Source organism: Condylura cristata, unplaced genomic scaffold (assembly GCF_000260355.1).
Source record: "Condylura cristata isolate star-nosed mole 26May11 unplaced genomic scaffold, ConCri1.0 scaffold00025, whole genome shotgun sequence".
Classification (NCBI taxonomy): domain Eukaryota; kingdom Metazoa; phylum Chordata; class Mammalia; order Eulipotyphla; family Talpidae; genus Condylura; species Condylura cristata.
In genome coordinates this window covers 31257783-31279704 of record NW_004567126.1, presented here as the reverse complement: position 1 = coordinate 31279704, position 21922 = coordinate 31257783, and the positions used below count along the sequence as shown (strand labels likewise).

Genomic DNA, 21922 nt, shown 5'->3' with positions numbered 1-21922 from the left:
GAATTTTGAGCCACTTACTGATTTTGTTAAAGGCTAAATGAGTTTTCTTGGAATGTGATCACTTGACAGTAGAAATGAACCATCCCCCACTTTTTTTTTCCTTGACAATTAAAATATATTTGTATTTAGGAGTAACTTGCTAGTTATTTGCTGGTTTAGAATTTCATGTGCTTTTTAAGTTTTAATGTTTATTGCTTTGACATAATTTTAGTTTGCATTGACTTTTTCTTTTTAAGGAATGGGAATGGAAGGCATAGGATTTGGAATAAATAAAATGGGAGGTAAGAAATTTAAAATGAAGTACAAATAAAGTTGCTTTTAGGCGTGACTTTCTTTTTCCTTCTTTTCTCTTAAGCCCTGCATGGAATTCGTACTTTGGCTTCCAGAAAATACGAGTGTAGTAATTACTTACCAGCTCTCCCGGCGAGTGTCTTGGCTTTTGGTTCTGGCTTTCTCACTAACTAGCTCTGTGACCTTGGGCAAATCACTCCATCTCTCTGGTCCTCTCTTTTGCTTGTATGTTCCTTGAGGGGGGGGCTGGCCCAGATCAGCTTTGATGGTGATTTTTAAGCAGGGGCATTAGCATTTTTTCCAAAAGTCCTTATATGTACCAAGTTCTGGTGGAAAATGCCCAAGGGGAAATGTGAGAACATTTCTCCCTGGTCAGCCCAGACATCATCTGGGACGACACTACAGTTGGAACCTCTCTCTTTCAGGCATGGAGGGGCCTTTCGGTGGTGGCATGGAAAATATGGGTCGATTTGGATCTGGGATGAACATGGGCAGAATAAATGGTAAGATTCCTGTTTCCTTCCTGCTCATACCCACTTGTCGCTGACTGTTGACGCCTGAGCAGTGGTCCAGTTTTTTTTTTTTTTTTTTTTTTTTTTTTTTTTTTTAGCAGTGGTCCAGTTTTAATCAAAGATCCCCCTTCTGCTTTTCTACTAAATCAGATTGTCTTTGACTGCATTTCAGAAGTTAGATTTTGTAGTCACTGTTTATTCTTTGTCTCTAAATTCTTGGAATGTCCTAGAGTCTGAATCTCCCCAACATTTGTCCCGTAAAATCAACGTGTAGACACCTGTGCTGTGTTTTACACTTAAAAATGGTATCCAACTTTAAAGGGTTAAAGTTTCTTGGGAGTTTTTGATCAAATTCATGTCTTCCCAGTGCTGGGCAGGGTGAAGTCTTCATCTGCTCTGATTGAACTGCGAGCAGAGGCATTCATTTAGCACTTACATCAGGGTAATTGTTTCTGTCCTCATTCGTTTCTTATAGCCCTCTCAGCCTCTTAACAGATAAGATCGTAGAATCAAAATGTAGAATTTCATTTAGTCCTACATAATATGTAGGTGCTGTTGTCTCCATTCCAGGCAAACAGGCCCAGCGAGTGACTTGCCTGAGGGCACATGGCTAGTGACAGTGGGGCAAGCAGCCAGTGAGCGAGTGCTCCAGCGCCTGCCCCCTAGTCACGCTGCGCCCACTCTTGTAGAACCGCCTCCCTCGCGGGCATTAGCCCACCCTCACCCTGCCCCTGAGTAAGCAGGGTTGCCGAGAGACACCTTTGCTTTTTGTGACGTCCTCTCTGTATTGGTTCTCACTGAATTTTACCTGTGGGACTGCTGCTTCCTTTGTGCACATGAATTCCTGGAATGGGGACTCACTGAGGGCTTGGGCTTCAGTATTTCTTTGGCTGGCCCATCGTGCTGTGTTATGTCAAGATAGTATAGAGCAGAAAAGCTTCTTAACTGTCGAGTTGTTGGAAGAGTCATGACACATTTTTTCAAAGAAAAAAGACACCATGACTTTTCTGACAGCCTAAAAGGAGCGACACAAACTCAAAGTGGAAGGAAGATCGTGTTGACAGATAAACGGCACCTCTCCTCTCCCAAAGCACGGGCCGGGAGGCTGGTGTGTTTCACCATCATGGGCTGGCCTGCTCCGGTGTGAGTGATGAAAGTCTGTAAAGGCCCTCACCTGTGTAGCAACAAATGTCTGTCTCCTCTCCAGTGTGCTCACAGGCCGGCCCATTGCACGTGCACTTGAGGTATTTAACCAAAATAAGAGTTGGCGACGTCTGGTTTGAGACATGTTCGCACAGAATAGTCACTAGAAAGGAAATTGGGGTGGTAATACTGAGGAGTGGGGTGGTGTGATTTAGAAGTTGATGGAGCTGTGTTGTCAAATAACAAAAGTCCTTGCTAACCTGACAGAGAAAATGCTCCATTTGGGAATCTGCAAAGGTTCAAATTGCTGATCCCTGTGGAGAGACGCTGCAGGGACGCTGTCTTCTTAGATGTTCCCAGACTCAGTCTTCCCTCTACATCCTGTGCAGTAGTGAACAGGGCCTTCTTGCCCTTGGTCTATTATTTTTCCCTCAAAAATTTATTTATGCACACAGAACTGGGGTACAGGCCAGAAGTGCAGAGGACTCACCAGAGACAGAGTGGGGAGCAGAACAGGCAGACGGACGAAGTGCATTGCTGAGGGGAGCAGCGGGGAGGGGAGACAGGAGAGTCTGCTGCGCCCTGTGGGTCCCTCCCTGGCAGGGGATCGAACTCAAGCAGAAGCTGCGAGGCCAGCTTCACAGCCCTGCTCCTCAACCTGTTGTGTCATCCAGGAGGGCCCATCCTTGGTCTCTATTGTGAGAGTTGGGTGAAGTCAGCTCCAGAGCCCATGAACATTGGGTCCAAGGACGGTGTTCTTCATATGCACACATACAGGCGTTTTTATCACAGGAACAGATTGCCTTGTCACTTGTATTTTGTAAGTGTAGGACACCGGCTCCCTGCCCCGCCCCCCAGGTTGTCTTAATGCACCCACCACCAAAGCGCCCATAATCCACTGTCCACCACTGCAGTCCCAGGGAGGGTTTGAATCAGCGTGCTTCAAATGTCAGTAATCATAACACATCCAGTATGGGCCCAGGTCCTGACAGCATTGCACCGATTAGAAGTAGGTCAGATTCAGGGCCCTTCTCAACCAGTGGGGTACATCTTGATGGAGGGGCTGTCCTTTTTTAAGGACAAGATCTGAAATGTTTAACAACGATGGAACGTTTTAATAATGAAAGTGTCCTGCTACCTCCCAGGTTTATATGGGGCTCCCTGAAATTTAGGACCTGCTGACAGCAGTTGGGAAGATGAGTTCTGAGGCCTTTGCCAACACACTTAATACCCATGCATGTACCTCCCTTATGTAAGGGGTGATACTGCCCCTCATGGCCTCAGCACAGAGGGAGCAGATAGCGCGCCACCAGCCTTTGGGGGTCATTTGAGTTAGACTACAGCTGAAACCTCCCATTTCCGGGATGTATGGATTCCTTAGCCAGCGACTACTTCAGAGACAGTACAGGGCCTTGGCTGCATGTAACCACCCGAATTTATGTACCTGGTATTTCTAAGGAGTGAAGTTAGAGACTGGACTCTTCAGGGCTCTGTCAGCGAAGGAGGAGATGGTGCCACACACTTCAAGTCCCTGTAGAGGGGACGCGGGCAGGCGGGGCCAGCGATCGTGTCCTGAGACGCCCGCACTCGCTACCGCGGCTGGCGGGACTTTGTCCCAGAGAAGCTAAGACCTTATTTTAAAAAGACATTATAAAAAATGTGTCAGTGTAGGGAAATCCTATTATGTAGAGGAAACCCGTCCATTGTGAGGGAGAAGCCCTAGTCTGTGCAGGTGTGTTTCTGTGCTGTGGTGACCGCTTGTGTGTGATTGCGTGGCTTTTGCATTTGATTTGGGTTGTGACACTCACCCACCCACCCCCGCAGGCACATGACCCTGGTCAGGTTACTGAGTCATTTGAGCCTCAGTTTCTTTGTGAAAGGTGGCTGTGGGTAATACAGGTGTGTGGGCAGCTTGCGAGGGTTCCGTGAGGTGAAGCACACAGAAGCCCACGGTGCGGCGGGGCTTGGGGAAGTGCCTCCTAGAGGGGCCCGCGGCTGCGTCGTCACGAGCAGACGCCCTGTGCAGCGCAGCGTGTGCTGCAGGCCCCTGAGAGGCAGTGCCGTGTGCCCCGGTGCTTGGTGGTCAGTTGTGAATTAGTCCTCAGTGGACTGGAGGCAGGGTGGTGTCAGGAATTTGCTTGAGGTGGCAGCTTTTGTGAGGAATCAGGATGAATGGTGGTTTCTAAACATGCTGACTTGGTGGCTGCTGTGTGTCTGTAGTTTTTGTTTTGTTTTTAATGTCTAAAACAATATAAATGGTATTCCTGGAAAGGCCTAGGGTAATATTTTTTTCCACAGAGATGGAGCGTGGCATGGGTGGAGGATTTGAGAGAGACTTTGCCAGAAACGAGATGGGAATGTCTCGCAGCTTTGGAGAGCCCCTTGGCAGAGGAATGGGTAAGATGGCCCCACGGGCCCTGGGCAGGTTCACCCCCAGGAGTGTAGGGGCGTCCTGATGTGGAGGTTCATCCTTAGAGGCGGCTGGTTTTCCTGAGGCTTTTACAAAGTTGTAGGTTCTCTCGACCTAGATAAGACCTTTTAGACCTTGAATGTTTTTATTGGTGTCAACAGCGCTATTTTCTGGTTTTTCAGGTGGCTTCTCTTGCTTGTAGCATTAGTTTCAGGTGATCCTCTTGCTGCATTTACATGACACTGACTAGTCACTTGGAGTTTTTCAAGGGCTTGTTAAGTGGGGTCCTGTGGACTGCTTTACCCCCCAGGGTGTTAGGGCCTTCTATATAAAATGGGCACTGTGATGTGCTTGTTGAAAGCCTTGGAGAGATCCCAGTGAACTAGGCAAGTGTCCTAATAGTGGAGACCTTGTGTGTTGGGTTTGTATGAAGGCAGAGAAGTGAACTTTGTTTGGTTAGATTGCAAAGCAGCTAACTTCTTCTCCTTTGCTGTCCTTGCCTGCTTTGAGTTTAGGTGCTTTTGAGACTTTTGTGTATTTCTCCTTCATTTGTGTGGCCTATAGGTAACGTCCTTTCCTGGGACTTAGGCCTTGCTTTTCTCAAATGGGATTTAGAACATGGGTTACCTCTGCCGCCCATCTTAGCCTGCTGCTTACTCTGGTGACAGCCTCGAAGAGCCTATTCTGTGGGACTTCCTGGGCTGGGTTGTGAGAATTTTTAAGTTTTTGTGTCTAGTTTTTATCAGCTAAGTAGTTAGGAAGGCCCTGGAGTGCTTGCTTATTCAGCTCATCAGTGAGACATGATCCTTAACTTTACAGATTATCTTCGAGACTTCCAGCTTTGTCTTTCATGAAATCAGGAGTTTCTAGAAACTGTTTCTCTCAGACTCTGTTGATGGGTAGAGACTGACTTCAACCATAGTAATGTGAATGATTTTCTTACATCTTCCTAAGTAGCGTAGACTTCTTTCCTCTCCTCCCCCTGTACTTGTTTGATAGGACCAACTTGAAGCCAGGTTGTTCAGAGCTTTAGAATTTGGGGCGGGGGAGATTATGAATTCATAATCAGTAAGAGTTTTGTATTGCCTTCACAAACCGTGTCGTGGAATGGTGGAGCGTTTTTAAAAAATATATATTAAAATTTATTGTCATCTTACAAATACCACTTTGTCTGTACAAATACCACTTTGTACACAGCTGGTTGAGAACAAGATGAGACATGATTTTGCTCCTTCGGGTACTTTTTTTTTTTCCTCTGGCCTTTACTCCTTTCTTACTCGTGTGCGAGTCTCCTCTTGGTGAGGAGATTGTTGGCCTTAACCTGGTTCCTGCACAGCTGGTGGTCTGGTGAAGTTACTGGTGTGGCAACAAGAAACTGTCTTGTCCTGACCAAATAGAAGCAGTAGCACCTGCAGATCTTGCTGTCTCCCTATACTTTGGCACCTTTTCTTTTTCTTTTAAAAGGATTTATTTATGCATACAAGATCTGAAGTGCAGGCCAGAGGTGCGGGGGTGAGGGGAGTCAACAGAGACGTGGGGAGCGGAACAGGCGGATCAACTGACATACACCTCTGAGGGGAGCAGTGGGGAGGCGGGGAGGTCTGCTGTGCCCTGTGGGTCACTCCCTGGCTGGGGGTCGAACTCAAGCTGAAGCAGCTGTGCATAGCTTTGTAGTGCTGAAACCTAACCCCTTGTGCCACCACGAAGGCCCTTAGGCACCTTTCTGATTGAGACTATGTAGTATCTGTTCTGAGGTCCCCCAAACTGACCACGGACAAGCGCAGAGGACTTTTATAAGATTCCCTTACTACTTACAATCAGGCCCAAGTTCATTAAAAGGTCTTTGAACCAAATGAAGCATTCAGTGCAGGTTTTCAGAGCTACTATTCCCTGGATTCGTTTTTCAGATTCAGTTCTAAATCGCCTTTCATTCACTTGACACTTGAATCATTTTACTGTTGTGTCCTCTTGTGATTCCTCCTCAGTGTCCCTTTGCACAGGTCTGCGTCTCTGAGGATGTAGGTGGGTATGTGACCCCTGACCTTACAAGGACAGTTAGGCAGCTGTGGAGATGATGATATGTGGCTCAGGATAGCAGAAGTTGCTTAGTGCGGGAGCTAGTGGCCATGTTGACTCCTGGGCCCTCAGGGCAGTCTTCTTAGCATCACAGGGAGGTGATATTTTCTCTTACAACTAGAAAGTTCCTGGCTCTCCATGGCAGATAGTGTCCTGCTGAGAGAGGAGTGGATCTGAGCATGGGAAGATCACGCAGGCTATGTGGTTCAGGCTGGAGGGACCGTGACCTAGAATGCCCAGTGTAGGTGCTCTGTGGTTGGTAGATGCCGCTGGCTGATGCTGTCAGGGCAGAGGTTTGGAGGAGGTGATGGTCTCTCCACCCAGGGCAGGAAGGACATTCATTTCAGAGTCAGCACTGGGAGACCTGTGATTGTTCGCAGACCTTCCTCTTCACACCAGCGGTGTCCCAGCTGAAGACTTGGAGGGGATCGTGTGACCTACGCGCGCTGTTTTAGGAACATGAGTTAGACTCAGGGGTGTGGAGCAAAATGTAGGCATCATGGAACGATAAACCTGCATTGGCGTCCGGGCCAGAAAGCCTTGTTCTTGGTAGGTTTCCCCTCCTTCCTTCAGCAGATGTGAGGGTACTCAGAGCAGCTGGGGGCAGACTCTTAAAGTTTTGGTGGTTATGAACTGAGTAGATGTGCCCTCTGGCTCTTGATGGTTGCCCACGTTCCTGAACGTATTTCAGGACCTGAGGGGGTGGGTTTCTTCTACATAATGAAAGACCAAAATAAACTTGTGAGAGCGAGCACTAACCATGGCATGAGACAGACTGTAGAGAGGAACCCTTGGCACGCAGGCGGCAGTGTTCCCCACTTTGGACAGTGGAGACATTCCTGGGGCTGTGTTTTCGCTCAGCTCCTTCTAGGCAGGACTGGTGGGCTTCGCTTGCTGACGGCACCTTTTTGTTCATTAGGCCATGTTTCTGGCACTGCACTGGATGGTGCTGGAGTCTAGGGTTTACAGGGTGTGAGAGTAGCTATAACTTCTGCTGAGAGACAAATGCAAGATGTTGATTGGGTGCGTGGGTGGGTGCAGTCTCTGATACGGATGGTCTGAACCAGACTTCAGAAAATTGCTGCTAGCCCAATTCTCGTGACTTAATGTTCAGTTCGAGGTGCGCACTGGCTCCTAGCTCTCTGTTGGGGGCATTCCCAGATGACCCCAGAACCTGGGCCTCAGACTCTGGAGCTTCATGGGATCCTGGCACCGTCAACGTCATCAAGGACTCTTAACCATTTTCTTCTAATAACGTGACCTTGTCTGTGTGTATATTTCTCAACCCTTACCCTCCCCCCTCCTTAAAAATAATCCATAGTATCCCTTCTCTGGAATCTGTATTAAACAAATTTCTATTACCATAGAGAAATTTGGCTAATTTTTTTTTCTTCCTGATTTCCTTAGAAATCCTAAGTAATGCACTGAAGAGAGGAGAGATCATTGCAAAGCAGGGAGGAGGTAGGAAACACTTAGTTTTGATGTTTTGATTTTTAGACTAGGCTGTTATTACTGGGGATAGTAGAGTGTAGTGATGAAAATCATGGGTATGAAAATAGACTGGGGTGGGAACCATCTCTGCCTCTTCCTAGCAGTTTGCTGCTTGGCAAGTTACTGAACCTGTTCATACTGTAAATTTGGGGTGTAACTACCTACCTCACGGGGCTGTCTTAAGGGGTAAGTGGTTGCTGCATATAAAGAGTACCGCCTTGGTGCTGTGCGCTGCCCCTTGTCATCGTTATGCTGTCTGCTTAATTTGGGGGCTCTTTCTTATTTTCACTAAATTTAAATTCCTGACAGTAAATATTTTTACCTATTATTAAAAAAGCATATAGCCTTACATATGTTTATTGAAATGTGCACATGTGTTCGTGAAGAAATTTAAAATACTATGAAGAAAGTATCTGAAATCTCACTGCCTAGGGATGAATGCCTTAAGCTTTTTGGTGTATGTCATTCCACTCACTAATACACGTTTCTAGAAGTGGATCCATAAGACCAAAGAAGCTTTTTCTCAGCCCAGCTTTTCTGTAGTTCTGAGGCATTTGTTGAATATTTCTCTGGTGGGCTGACTCTAGAACTCTGCGTGGGCACGCTGCTGTGGCATCTGGGGGTCAGCCGCCTTTCTGATGATGGTTGGCCATGCTCCTCCCCTCTCTAAGTCTGTTCCCTTTTTCATCATTTCTGAGCAATTTCTTATCTGAAAATCTAATGTCAATTTGTATTTACATTTTGCCACTTGGTGTGCTATTAACTCAGCTGAAGGAAACAGGCATGGAGAATGAAGTGACTTGTTAGGTCATGAAATTGGTCAGCTGGAGAGTCATAGAACCTGGTTGCTCCTGCATTTGCATCTTGGGCAGGGCTGCTTGAGTCAGCAGTGGCGGTGGTGAAGCTGAGTAAGAGGGACCCTTGAGCACTGTGTGTGGAAAGCTGAGTGCAGCGGTCTTGGAACCAGACGTTTCTTCACCAGTTGCGAGCAGCACAGGTTCCCCGTGCATTGCTGACTGACCAGCATGTGTCCAGCTGAGCTGTGGCAGCAAGCGCCCAATCTGGGCCTCTCTGAGTCCACTTACAATGCCATCGGCTTTTTCTTCAGAGCCAGCAAACTTGAGTACAAGTCGGTGGCAGTCTCACTGACAGAGTATCAAGCCCTGGCAGTGGCTGTCTGTGTCCCATTGTACGTAGAGGGCCTGCCGTGTTTGTCTTCTTTATTCTCTTCTCGATTACACGGCTGTACAACAGCTTCTCTGTGCTCTGGAGGTGCTAAGGAGGAAGGCAGCCAGATTTGCCCACCGCAGGGCCTCTCGGGAACAGTGGGAGAAGATTTTGAATCGTCACCATATAACCCCCGCAGCCCGCTACTCTGGGTGGCTCTGAGCATGGGGTTTCTGTGCCTCTTCCCTTGAGCATTTCTTAAGGTCTGGTGGCCAGGAAACAGCTGCCTAGCTGGGTTGTGGAGCAGAGGCCAACACAAGCTTGTCACAGTGCTAGCACTTTGAAGTAATTTTGTTGACTCAGATCCTCCAGGATCTTTAAAATAAAATTTCAGTTGTGCCATAGAATTAGGAAGAAGGATAGACTCACCACTACACACCTGTAGCGATTGCCAGTGTTTTAGGGGTGTCTATTCGTTAGTTACCGCGGGGCGTAATTCCTGATTTGTGCCTGAACCTGTCCAGTGCCCAGACCTCTGCGCCAGGTCATCCCTGGCGTGGTGTGCACACAGATGCCCAGCTCCCTGACGTCTGCCTGTGTTTTGTGGCCCTGTTTCAGGTGGAGGTGGAGGCAGTGTTCCCGGGATCGAGAGGATGGGCCCCGGCATTGACCGCATTGGGGGTGCCGGCATGGAGCGCATGGGCGCAGGCCTGGGCCACGGCATGGATCGAGTGGGCTCCGAGATTGAGCGCATGGGCCTGGTCATGGACCGGATGGGCTCAGTTGAGCGCATGGGCTCCGGCATTGAGCGCATGGGTCCACTGGGCCTTGACCACATGGCCTCCAGCATCGAGCGCATGGGCCAGACCATGGAGCGCATCGGCTCCGGCGTGGAGCGCATGGGCGCCGGCATGGGCTTTGGCCTGGAGCGCATGGCCGCGCCCATTGACCGAGTGGGCCAGACCATTGAGCGCATGGGCTCCGGTGTGGAGCGGATGGGCCCTGCCATCGAGCGGATGGGCCTGAGCATGGAGCGCATGGTGCCCGCAGGCATGGGGGCTGGCCTGGAGCGCATGGGCCCTGTGATGGATCGCATGGCCACTGGCCTGGAGCGCATGGGCGCCAACAACCTGGAGCGCATGGGCCTGGAGCGCATGGGCGCCAACAGCCTGGAGCGCATGGGCCTGGAGCGCATGGGCGCCAACAGCCTGGAGCGCATGGGCCCTGCCATGGGCCCAGCCCTGGGCGCTGGCATTGAGCGGATGGGCCTGGCCATGGGTGGCGGTGGCGGTGCCAGCTTCGATCGTGCCATCGAGATGGAGCGTGGCAATTTTGGAGGAAGCTTCGCAGGTTCCTTTGGTGGAGCCGGCGGCCATGCTCCTGGGGTGGCCAGGAAGGCCTGCCAGATATTTGTGCGAAATGTAAGTGACTCCTCGGGCGCTTCCGTAATCTTCCACGGGGGTTGGAGGGGAGCGGGGCTGGAAGTGAGGCTGAGCGTGCCCTCAGACGGGTGGCGTGCCTGAGGGGCACGCAGAGCTACTTAGCCCCGGAAGCTGGGTGTGGGTAGGCTGAGGAAGGAGTGGTGAGAGCTGCCCTGCCCCTTGGTGTAAGAATCCAGAAAGAAAGCAGCTGCACCTGAAAATCTTTACCAAATCGGCAATCTTTAGCCAATGTCCAGCGGTTCTGTGAACTCTTGTCACTGTGGTTTAGACACTACCCTTGATCTTGGCCCAAAGGAAAGGCCGAGAAGTGATTTTTCTACAGGTTAGAGCTTCATTCTTGACAGAACTGTTGTGTTCTCAGCTGATGTCTCAGTTTTGAAAGTCACTCGGTTTCTCAGTGCAATAAGTCATTGAGGTCACCCCTCACTCAGACAGTGCGATGTTCATACATTCGATTTGGTTGAGTTACTGATTGGTCTCCCTTTTCTCCCCTCAGCTCCCATTTGATTTCACATGGAAGATGCTAAAGGACAAATTCAACGAGTGTGGTAAGTGTTGGAGACTTTTTAGGGGCTTCCTTATGTTGTGGCTCCAGAAATCTTAGCTTGTTAGCGATGTGGTTGAACTGTGCAGCAAAGCTTCGTCCTAGTCTGCAGCCACTTTATACCCATGTTAGAGGGACTCTGAGAACCGATGGGACTTGCCATTTTTCTGCCATGCAAATATTCAAGCAGTTTGTTGAGCTTCCTGTTGTGTGTCGGACACTTTCCACCTCACCCTTTTTCTCCTTTTAGGGTTTTTAAAAAACCCCTTTTACAGATAAGTCAGGTAAAGCCACATTCCCAGGGTCAAATGGCTTCTGAGCGATGACCGGAGAAGCTCGGCAGGTCCTTGCAGAGTGTTACCTTGTTGCTCTGTGATTGGGTGGCTGTGAAATGGCGTTCTCTGAGGACTGGGCTTGATTAAACTTTGTTTTGCTGGAATTCTCTGTTTCCAAATTCAGCATAAAGGCACAGCACAGGTTCTGTGCATATAGCAAGCTTGTGGGCCCGAGCCGTTCTGGAAGACTCATTTTGTGACAGAATGTTATTTCCCCGCCTTCAAGTTGACCCCCAAACTCTTACTCCCACTGTTTCTGCTCTTTGTCACCAGTCAAGCCTAACCCGAGGCCTGAGTGCTTGCTGGGTCAGGCAAGTGTTTTCTCATTTCCTGTTTCAGCGGTGGCTCAGATTTCACCACTGCTGTACTTCTCTGGCTCTGCGGGCGAGCTGTTGAGCCATAGCCTGCTTTCCTGCCCTGTTTTTGCCCTCTCCCTCACTCCCTGATTTTCAAGGGCAGCTAAGTATTCAGAGAAGCCAAATTGGATCGGGCCAGTCCTTCATCTGTGCCTGGGGGTGCGCCTTACTGACTGGAAGCCAGACTCACAGGCCTCGCTACCGCTTGGCCCCTTCTTTAAGCTCCCTCCCGCTCCCGAGTCGCAGGTGGCCTTTCCCGGAAGCTCTCCGCTGGGAGCTGTCATCGGCAGTCAGTCGTGTTTCGCCTGGTCAGCTTCTAAAGCTTAAACTATTTTAGTGCTTTTCCTCCTGATGTTGCCTCTCCCTCAGGCAGAGTTAATGGCTCTAGAAATGCGGGCCCCGTAGGACAGGCCCTTTACCTTGACACTGAAGAGGAGGCCTTTGTTTCTATGACTTTCCCCCGTAGACTCATTTCCATAGTGTTGACACATACCAGGGACGCTTAATAGGTGCTTGAATATGTGTGGCCCGCTTGCCAGTTGTCTCACCGCTTCTGTTGGAGAACAGGAGCATCCACTGTGCTGGTGGTGACCTTGTTGGGTGGCATGGTGCATTGAAAAGGAAGCCTCTGAATTTGCCCTTGAGTTTGGCTTTAGCAACCCTGTTTAACCTTTCAAGTGTGGAGGTGCACTGGAAGTTCGGGGAGGCGCGTCCAGGGCGCGGTGGCAATGTGGCCCTGCTGGCAGAAGAATGGCAACGTGGCTGTGGTGGTGGTAGCCAGTTCCCCCTGTGGCGCTAGGGCCGCCTCCCCTGTGACTCGATCAACCAAATCCAACAGGTGATCTGGACGGAGCGGAGCCCAGACTGAGGCTGAGCTCTGGGTTTGCCTGATGAGTTGTGGTCTCTTCTTCCCTCCCTGTGCCCAGGCCACGTGCTGTATGCCGACATCAAGATGGAGAATGGGAAGTCCAAGGGGTGCGGTGTGGTTAAGTTTGAGTCGCCAGAGGTGGCTGAGCGAGCCTGCCGGATGATGAATGGGATGAAGCTGAGTGGCCGAGAGATTGATGTTCGAATCGATAGAAATGCTTAAGCAGTTGCCTTTTTTAAACATCGATACCAGACCTCTGAATTTGTATTTTTTCTTGTTAACCATTTTAATTTGTTGGCTGGATGTATAAAGATGTTTAAAAAATTCAGTTGCTTTTTGGGGTAATTTGAATTACTTTTTTAATGACTGGGGTTCCATTTGACTGTTTGCATTGAGATTGCAATGTGCGCAATTTTTTTTGTAGTTGTGGCATCTTGTTGACATCGAATATGACTTTGATAATAAATACCAGTTCCTGAAAATGGCTTTTTTGTGTCTGTTGTGTGGGACAGCCAGGTGAGGTCTGGGCAGCTAGCGTCTCCATTGCATTTTCTCCTGTGGGAGCCGTGCCCGGCAGTGGTGTCCTGGTCTGGCCCGAGGCCACTTCGGGAGCGCTGTCCTGGGGAGACCGGGCCTGCGAGGGATCGAGTCTCCGTTGCCGGTCGGCGGGCGCGCTGGGCTCTCTCGGCGGGTGGACGGACGCCGGCAGCCTGGCCTCGCGCCGCGTGTCGTGGCAGGACACAGACTGCACCGGCTCACGCCCAGTCTTGTCTTACTCTGCTCCGGCTGCTCGACGACAGCACTGCGAGCCGGCCGGCTCCAACCATTTCTTTCTCAGCGGTTCGGTCCGGCGAGGCCTGCTCATGGTGCGGACGGCGCCTCTGGCGGTGTCCGTGGTAGACGTGGCCGGGACGTTTCTCTGCTTTCGGTTGTAAGGGCACTAATTCCGCCCACCAGTGCTCCGTCCTCGTTAACTGGTCACCCCCACAAGCCCAGCGTACACTTCTTTTGACATAGCGCCTGTGTGTGGGGGTGGGGTGGGGTGAGTGCGGAGAACACTTCGGGCCGCCGCAGCTTTTCTCCGCTAATACAGAGAAGCAAGCTGAGTGCCGGCTTCTGAGCGGAGCAGTGTCGAGCTTCCCACCGAGCTTAGACGCCGGGCTCTGTCAGAACGGGGCCGCCCCGCCCCATCGACCCCGTGGGCTCGTGCATAGGTTCACGTGGACCAGGCGGGTTTGCACTTTACAAGGAGCTGCTCGTGCTGTGGACGTGCAGGGTTGCAGCATGTGGGGGTGTCCTACAGGGGATGTCGCCCTGGCTGACAGCTGACTTGGGGTCCAGTCTGACAGAATCCCACCTTGAAGCTTAGAAAAGCAGCAGCCACCCACTTGCATTTATTCCCTGCCACACTTCCCTGAGGAGTGAGACTTGGGGACGGCAGTCGGACAGCCCCGTAGACACCCCTCAAGTCTCTGGCTAAGAATCCTGGTCCAGTGTGTGGGCCAGTCAGGGAGAAAAGAAGAGACAACAAGCAGAATTCCTTCAAAGAGCGGCTTTATGTGATCCGTGTATGTGGTCAGACCTGGATAATCCGGCGGCCGCTGAGCTGGGGTCCAGCGTTCTGGGGGTGGCTGGCTGGTGGGTTGCCATGGTCCCCATCCCTGGGCCTCATCGCCCCACGTGGAATGGTCGGCTCTCTTGCGGCTCTGCCAAGGAAAGATGGCAGTGACCCCCCCCATCAGAGGAGCGTGAGCAGCCTGGGGGGGGAGGCGCTTACCCCACGCAGAGGTGTTGTGGTCCCTTCTAAGCACCGGAGCGACCTACATACCCCAGGAGCCGACGTCGTCATACACCTCTGTCTCCCTGGAGGAGGGCACAGTTGTGTTAGCAGGGGTCCCCTTTCTGCCCTACCTCTCCCCCCACCTGCCCACCATGAGGGCCAGCACTCACAGGGGCAGGAGGGCGGTTCTGGGCACATAGCCATCTGGAAGAGACCGGGGGGTGGGGTGGGGATGTGTGGCAGTTCTGCCCCTGGCGGCCCCGGCCCCAGGGCTGACCAAGCTGGTCACTCACACTTGCCCTTGGCGTCACGGCAGAGCATCTCCTGGTCGCTGGTGAATTCTATCACCTCCAGAATCTCCCCGCGCCGGATCCCCAGGTGCTTGCCCCCCCCGCGGCGGGTCTTGGCATTGGGGTCGATCATCATCTTTGTCTGGATTACAATCTCCCCCTCAAACTGCGGAAGGAGATGTCAGAACTTTGGCTGGTGACTCCCCACCGCCCCCCTTGGCTTCTCTCCCAGGAGTCTCTGCCTTGGTTAGCTGGGCAGCACCTAGTCTCCAGGACTTGCTTCATGTCCACACCTTAAACTTCTTCCGGAACTCCCTTTCAGCCTTCTCGGCCTTTCTGATCTGCTTCAGGGTCTTTTGGTCTGCAGATGTCAACTGCTGCTGTTGGGGGGCCTTCTCCTTCCTAAGTCCCACAGGAGTCGGGTGCTTGTGAGTGAGAGGTCCGCCCAGAGCGCAGCGCCCTCCACCTCCCACTCCCTCCTGTGGTACCTGAGGTCCACACTTGGTGACTTCCGGGGGGGTTGCCAGGCGGGTGACCCTTCATCTGGGGGCAGTCAGAACGCTGAGTTAGGGTGTCCTCATCCTGTCACTCAGCCGCGACCTGGTAGCTGGATCGGGCGTGAGTCTGCGCTCTCTGTTCTGACCTAGCCCCTCCCGGCTGGCGCCCCCAGGCCAGCCGACCTTGGGCAGGCCCAGCAGCTTGCCTTTCGTGTTCGCTCGTGCCATGTGCTGGGCACGGCGTGGGCTCTTCTGAGTTAGCTTACGTCATCGCTCACAAGGCCTCCCCCTGTCAGGCGCCACTGCGCTCCCAGCCTCTAGTGCTGAACTAAAGCCACCAGGTCTTTGAGGCCTTCTCTTGTCTGCCTCCTAGAGCAGATGGGGCTCTGGGAGTTGAAATGAGATCGGGGTCAAAAATCAAGCAAGAGCATTTTCTGAGGCAAATGCAGTCTGCTCTGAGCAAGAACTAATAGGGTGGCTGCTTAAACTGGCCGAACTGATGGGCTGGACTCTGGGCCGACTTCTTGGTAAAGGACCAGCCTACCTACAGCTCTGTGCGCAGCTGCCGGGAGGTTGCCTTGGTCCTCGAGGTCCCCCGAACACCAGGGCATTTGGAGCCGTAGCCCCAGATTTTCTCTGGCCGACGCCAAGTGGACTCTGGACGCTGCAGCCCAGGGAAGGGTGCTTGTGTGGTGCACCTCACCCTTTCAGAAGCTGGGCTTACCTCCAGCCTGGGCTGCAGTCCGCCCAGAACATTGCATCCAGCGTTTCCTGCCTCCCAGCGGCCCCGCTGGGGGCAGTCCTGACTCCAGGACCCCTGTGTCTCACCAGGAACCTTACAGACTCAAAGCAGCTGAGCATGTCTGGGTCAGCACGCAGCCCTATGCTGGGCCTGTGCTTCCTGGCGCGCGGCCCAAGTGTTTTCAGACCCTGTCCTTCCTGAGGAGCCAGCTCAGATCCCAGCTCCCCTCCAGGAGAGGCCCCCCTGCTGCAAGGGAAAGTTCTGGAGAGGCACGGCCATTTCTTAATGTGGCAGAGAGGAGCCCTGAGTCCTTCAGGGGCAACAGACTTGGCAAAGAGCCAAGAAAGCAACCTTTTAAAGCAAGGCACGAGGTACGCCACCTGTGAGCCTCAGCGTCTCGGGGAGGCAGGGGTCTGGGGAAGCGCGGGCTCTAGTCAGTGTCTGCTGGCACAGAATGGGCTGGAGGAGACGGGCCACGGGCCTCAGGAAGAAGCAACAGGAGGGGCCCTCCCAGGAAGCTCTGTGCTAACAGACCTGTTGCAAGTGGCTCCTGGAGAAAGCCCGGAAGCAGAGGACCCAGGAAGGCAGGAGAGCGCTAGCGGAAGGGGAGGGAGGCAGGTGCTGACATGTCCGGGGCACCTGTGGCCGCAACTTCAGCTGTCGGGCTCTTCCCAGAGAGAGGGCAGGAGCGCCCGCTGGCAGAAGCGGGCCTGGCCCCTGCGCTGATTCTGAACTGGGCTGGGCTACATGTCGTCCTTGAGCGTCCATGCCTGGAAAGGGGCTAACTGCCTGGGGGCCTGGCCGTGCAGAGCGGCCCGCATGTAAAAGCACGTCTGTGCTGGGCGGAGGCAGTCACCGGGGCTGGGCTAAGGGCAGGGCTGCGAGGCTGCCCTGTTCTCGGAGCAGACGTGGGCGGGGGTCCGCACCGCTGTGCCCGTGGCCAGCCCGAGCGCCTGAGTTCAGCCTGCTCGGGTGGCCGCGTCCTGCACCAGGCAGTTGACGTCACCCTTGGCACCCCTCGATGTCTTTGGCCCTGTCACAAGCCGCCACGCTCCTTTGACAGCTTTTCACCTGACTGCCACAGCCACGCCCCGCTCCTGCCCCGGCCACTCCATGCTGGTGGTGGCCTCCGGGGTGGCCTGCCGGAACGGCCCTGTCACGTTCCTTCCCCTGCAGCTGCAGGGAGAGGGCTGCTGGGAGGCCTGACCCAGCAGCAAGCAGAAACACCTTGGCGAGCACCGAGGAACGCTTCCCGCGCCCCAGCAGGGGCCGGCTGGGGGCCCACCCCGGCGCCAACAAACCTCTGCCCTTGGGGCTGTGTCTGGAGTCCTCCGTGGGCTCCACGTCATCGTACACCTCGTAGACCTCCTCCAGGTCCCTGCAGGGATGCCGAAGGTGAGGGCCTCCTGCAGCCCCGTGACCTGCCCGTCTGCCGTTACACCCCACACTCACCCAGGGGCGTCTTCGGGCTGTCTGACCTGGAAGAGGACCCCAGCAGAAGAGCGGGTTCTCCTGAGAGCTGTGGAAGAAAAGAGGAGCAGTGAGGTGGGCACAAGGGGCCTTCTGTCCCCTTCTGTGCCGCCTCGACCCACCTGAGGCCGCGGGACTCCGTAAACTCTGGAGATCCACAGGGCCTGGGGGCGGCGGGGGCTTGGCGGGAGGGGGTCCCAGGCTGCTGGCCGGAGGCAGAGGTCGCCGCCGGGGCGCGTGGCCAGGCGTGAGGCCCCGCGTCCACCCGCTTCTGCAGGCAAGCGCGCCTGCCCGCTGGCGCCCGGCTCCAAGCCCCAGGCTGAGCGGCAGCCTGGCGCGGGGGCCTGCGGTGGCCGTGGGCAGTGAGCTCTCGGAAGCCGAGCCGGGCAGTGGGGGCTTTCTGGGCAGGTCAGTGAAGAACGCGGCCTGAGGGTGCTGCCTGGGCTGTGGAGACTTCCTGGGGTGCACACAGAACTCAGGCTCGGAGGAGGTCCTGGGGAGGCCACCCGGCTTGGACTGGGGGCTTTGCTTCTGGGGTGCTTTGAATTCGGGCTGCTGCAGCTTCTTGGGAAACGAGCTGACTTCAGGCTTTGAGCATGTCCTGGTAAGGTCACCGGCCTCAGGCTGGGGGTGCTTCTTGGGGTCACTCAGCTGAAGCTGTGGGGGCTTTCTGGGAAATGCACTGAGGCTGGGCTGTGAGGGGTGGGGGTGGGGTTCACTTAACTCGCACTTCCAGGGCGGCATCTGAGGGGCCTTGCTGAACTCGGGCTGTGGCAGAGCCGTCCTAGGGTGGCCACTGGCCTGAGCCTGCGGGGGCCCTCCGAGGTTGAACTCGGGTAGCAGGGGCTTCTTGGGGTGGGCGCTGGCCACGGGCCTCAGGGCGTGGGGCTGGGGTTCGCTGGGCTCCGGCACCCCCGGGGGGGCCTTGGGGACCTCGCTGGACTGGGGCTGTGGCAGGGACTTCCCCGGGAGCCCCCCCACCTGAGACTGGGAGGGCTTTTTGCGGGGTGCACAAAACTCGGGCTGTGGGGGCTTCCCGGGCGAGGCACTGCGCTCCAGCTGTGCGGGCTTCAGAGTGGCCTCACTGGGCTCAGGCTGCTGGGACCTCCTGGGGGGCACACTGGCCTTGGAGTCTGCAGGGGGCTGGGGAGTGCTGCTGAGCTCGGGCTTCCGGGGCTGGTGGACAAGCGCGCTGGGCGCGGGCTGCCAGGCCTCGGCCAGTGGGGGCGCCCTGGGGGATAGGGTGGCCTCCAGCTGTGGGAACCTGTGGGCGAGTGCGCCGAACTCGGGTTTGGGGGGCCGTGGGGGCAGGTCGGCGAACTCGGGCTGGGGCGGCTTCCTGGGCACTGCGCTGTGCTCAGGCTGGGGGGGCTTCTTGAGTTTGTTGAGTTCCGGCTTTGGGGGTTTCCTGGGCAGGTCGCTGGTCTCAGGCAGAGAGGCCTGAAATTTTGCTTGAAGGCTCCGGAAGTCCTGCTGGCTCCCCTGGGGGACAAGAGCCGGTCAGCAGGGCCGTGGCACAGAGGCCCCACCCGGCACCCCACCTGCCGGCGCTTCCACCCATCTCCAGCCCCTGGCGCCCCCAGCTGCACCCAGCCGCACCCCGTCAGGACAGGCGCCCGTGATGGCCCCACAGTGCTCCCCTCGGTGGGAGCTGCTTCCCGCGTATCCTGGGCCCCACCACCTCATCCCCGTGTCCCCAGTTCACCTTTACTCTAATTTCAGACAGCTTCTCATCAACTTCTCGCTGTGCCGCTGTCCCCACCTGGGCCAGTCCCCCCATAGCAGCAGACAGCGCCCCGCCACCGCGTGGGCCCGGCCTCCCCGCCCCGCCTCCCCCCCCCCCCGCCCCTCCAACACCCCTGAGCAGTTGGGCGCTCTCCGTGCGCACACCCCGGGGCGCGCCCCTCTGCCAGGCCGCACTAACAGCCCCAGCGGCTGCCCGCCCGCCCGCTGGCCTGCCCCCACGTGGCCAACTCCTGGGGCGTCGCCTCGCTGCCCCCGGCCCTGCAGACCCAGTGCCGCAGGAGAGCCACTCGCTGCTCACTGCTGTCCCCCAGGGCCGGGCGCGAGGAGGCGCCCAAAGGCTGCTCAAACGGAGGGAACCTGGGGCGCGGGCGCCGGCCACATCCCCTGCAGCAGGGAGAAGCCAGTGCCGCCGCCCACAGCCTCAGGCCGGGCTGCAGCCCCCGGGGCCGGCGGCGGCCAGGGGATGGACAGGCGCGTGTATCATCTGCGCCTCGGCCAGCTGGCCACGGACGGGCAGAGGCGCAGCCCAGGCCTGCTCTGACCTAGCAGGGCCCCTTACGCAGACGCCCAGCTCGGCTTCACCTGGGGGCAGAACTGCAGGACCCTTGCCCGCCCAAGGACGGGGCGGGCCCCTCCCTCCTGGGGCCTGAAGTTCTCCGAAAGCCCCTCCTGGGGGCTGAGCAAGGGCTCCCCGTGACCCACAGGCCCAGCCAGGCTGGCGGCTGCAGGGTGGGCGGACCTAGGTCGGCGACCCACTTCACGGCCCCACAGGAAACCCTGCGTTCATCCTGAGTGCCGCTTGCAGGCTGCCCGTGGTGCTGGCGGGGGCGGGCGGGCCGGCGGGCGGGGGTCCTGGGCAGCCCACGGGCCCTCAGTCGCAGCCTGAGCCTGCCACGGGGCCCCTGGGCCCAGGCGCCCCAGAGGGGTGTGCTGACCACCCCCTTTCCCTGGACCTTGGGCAGCCATACCCCACCCTGCTGCCGGGATCGCCCTGGTTCCCCTCGGCCCCAGCTCCCACCCCGTCTCTAGCCCGGGGGGCTCTGCAGGGCACTGCCACTCACCATGGCTGCAGGCGCGGGGCGGCCAAGGGCGGTGGGGCCAGACCTGGGCCGCTGCCTTCAGGAAGTGATGGTGGCTTCTGCCCCACTCCGGGAGGGGACGACAGAGGAGGAAGGAAAGGGGGCGGGGGTGACCCCAGCCTATCCCCAGATCCTGTCAGGCGCTTCTGTTCCTGTCCTGCCTGCCACGTCCCGGCCACCCACACGGAGCATCAGCCGCACGCCCGGCTGGCACCTGCTTCCCCTCGCGCCCGCCCGGCCCGCCCAGGCCTCCGGAGGCCCCCAGCCCTCCTGCCTGCAGAGGCTACTGCGGCCGGGCTTGCAGGGGCAGCGGTGAGGGCGGCCACCGCGGCCTGAGGCAGGGCTGCGGGCGTGGGCAGCCGCTTGTCTTGCCTCACCTGCCTTCCTCTTTTCAACACTTCCCTGCTTCGAGCAGGACTTCTGTTAAGGGGGGCTGGGTCAAAGGGCCTTGTTGGGGTGGCAGACCTGGGGGTTTCCGCGTGGCTTGCCGGGCTTGACCTGGATTGGGAGAGGTTCCGGGGCGGAGGCCGGGAGGGCCCTTAGCTGCCTTGAGGCCAGCCCTGACCACGGCGCTGTCCCCGGGGCGTCCGTGAGGCGGGTGGAACACACTGGGGCGGGGCGCGGTGTGCTGATTGAGTTTGGCCACTCGGGACATAAAGAACCCCCGGAAACTCTGATTTAGTTGTGCTGGGGTGTGGCCTGAGCTAGCCAGGGTGATGCTGCCGTGGGGCTCAGTGGAAGTGCAGGCGCCCAAGGAGCCCCCAAGACCCAGCTCTCTCTGGACTGGGCCTCACGGGAGCGGGGGCTGCGGTGCCCACGCGAGGCGACGGCCTGCAGCTGTTGCCACCCGCGGGGCAGCGGGGGGCAGGTGGTCCTGGCACGTGGTGGGGGGCCGCTTTCTTAAGCTCGGGGGAGGCCCCCTGTAGCATGCGTGGCTTCCCTGGGGGGGGGGGGCGACGCCTCACTGCCTGGCCCCTGCCTGTGGAGACGGAGGTGCTCTGGGTCCACCGGCCTCCCGGTAGAGGCCAGGCGGCCAGTGTTGATGGGCCGGGCCCCTCCGAGAGCGGGCGGGCAGAGGCGGCTGGGCATCCCAAGGTGGAACTCGGCAGGGGCCTCATCTGGACCAAGCCCTGCGGCGCCCGAGCCGGCTGTTGGCACTGGGGTCAGCGCTTGTCCTCCCAGGCCCCGCGCCGGTGACACTTCCCCGTGGCTCCGGGGCGAGATGTGCGCGAGAAGGGCCGATGGAGGTTCGTGGGGGCAAGTGCCTGGAACTTTCTGGGCTATGGACAGCCGTGCCCTTGGCTGCCCAGGCCTGAGGGGCTGCATCTGGTCGCTCAGGCTCCACCACAAGCGGTCCTGCTTCCCAGGTGGGCAGCGGACCCTGGGGTCCCCGGGAGTATGGTCAAGGGCCTGGCGTGGGGATGACTGGGGGAAGGTCAGAGCAGGACCGGGGGGTGTGTCCCCAGGAGCCTTCGCCTCCTCCGCACTGGTCAAGGTGGCTGTGGGTGGAGCTGGTCACTCACGCTGACTTCAGCTGCCCGGACCGCTCAACCCCCTCTGCGGAGGCCTGCAGGGATGGGTGGGGCCCTCATCCTGTCTCCCCTCAGGCTCCCTGGCGCCCTCTGCTGGGCGGGCAGGGGCTGCAGGCGCCCAGAGGCTTTGCAGGGGAGTAGAGGAAGGTGG

At 56.4% G+C, this 21922-nt stretch overlaps 2 protein-coding genes across 13 annotated transcripts in view; one reads left to right on the top strand and one right to left on the bottom strand.

Moving 5' to 3' along the window:
- HNRNPM (heterogeneous nuclear ribonucleoprotein M) overlaps positions 1–13119 on the top strand; it is a 28852-nt gene extending 15733 nt beyond the window's left edge. For 3 of the 11 annotated variants that reach the window (XM_012729728.1, XM_012729720.1, XM_012729723.1), the window contains 7 exons: positions 237–281; positions 717–794; positions 4245–4343; positions 7840–7893; positions 9709–10511; positions 11029–11080; positions 12694–13119. In XM_012729728.1, coding sequence (XP_012585182.1) covers positions 237–281; positions 717–794; positions 4245–4343; positions 7840–7893; positions 9709–10511; positions 11029–11080; positions 12694–12857 — 1295 coding nt within the window. In that variant the 3' untranslated portion in view covers positions 12858–13119. The remainder of the gene's footprint in view (positions 1–236; positions 282–716; positions 795–4244; positions 4344–7839; positions 7894–9708; positions 10512–11028; positions 11081–12693) is intronic. The other 8 variants (XM_004689410.2, XM_004689409.2, XM_012729726.1 and 5 more) reach the window with 5 other exon arrangements.
- Positions 13120–14216: 1097 nt separating this feature from the next.
- On the bottom strand, positions 14217–20273 carry PRAM1 (PML-RARA regulated adaptor molecule 1). 2 transcript variants are annotated; one of them, XM_012729366.1, is made up of 10 exons: positions 20222–20273; positions 17537–18896; positions 17397–17463; positions 17246–17322; positions 15194–15248; positions 14999–15107; positions 14709–14871; positions 14586–14619; positions 14464–14498; positions 14217–14341 (listed from the first exon to the last, which is right to left on the bottom strand). In XM_012729366.1, the coding sequence occupies exons 1-10, from the start codon at positions 20222–20224 to the stop codon at positions 14304–14306; spliced, it is 1941 nt and encodes a 646-aa protein (XP_012584820.1). In that variant the 5' UTR covers positions 20225–20273; the 3' UTR covers positions 14217–14303. The 2 variants fall into 2 exon arrangements, with proteins under 2 accessions (XP_012584820.1, XP_012584822.1); XM_012729368.1 differs by having other exon boundaries at positions 14259–14341; positions 14413–14498.
- Between the last annotated feature and the right edge of the window lie 1649 nt (positions 20274–21922).

Excerpts from the sequence above, each read along its gene's own strand:
- PRAM1 (XM_012729366.1), bottom strand. Across the intron at positions 15,108-15,193 it reads TCACCAAGTGTGGACCTCAG|GAAGGAGAAGGCCCCCCAAC; the intron begins GTACCACAGGAG and ends TGTGGGACTTAG. Across the intron at positions 14,620-14,708 it reads CCGTGACGCCAAGGGCAAGT|ATGGCTATGTGCCCAGAACC; the intron begins GTGAGTGACCAG and ends GGTCTCTTCCAG.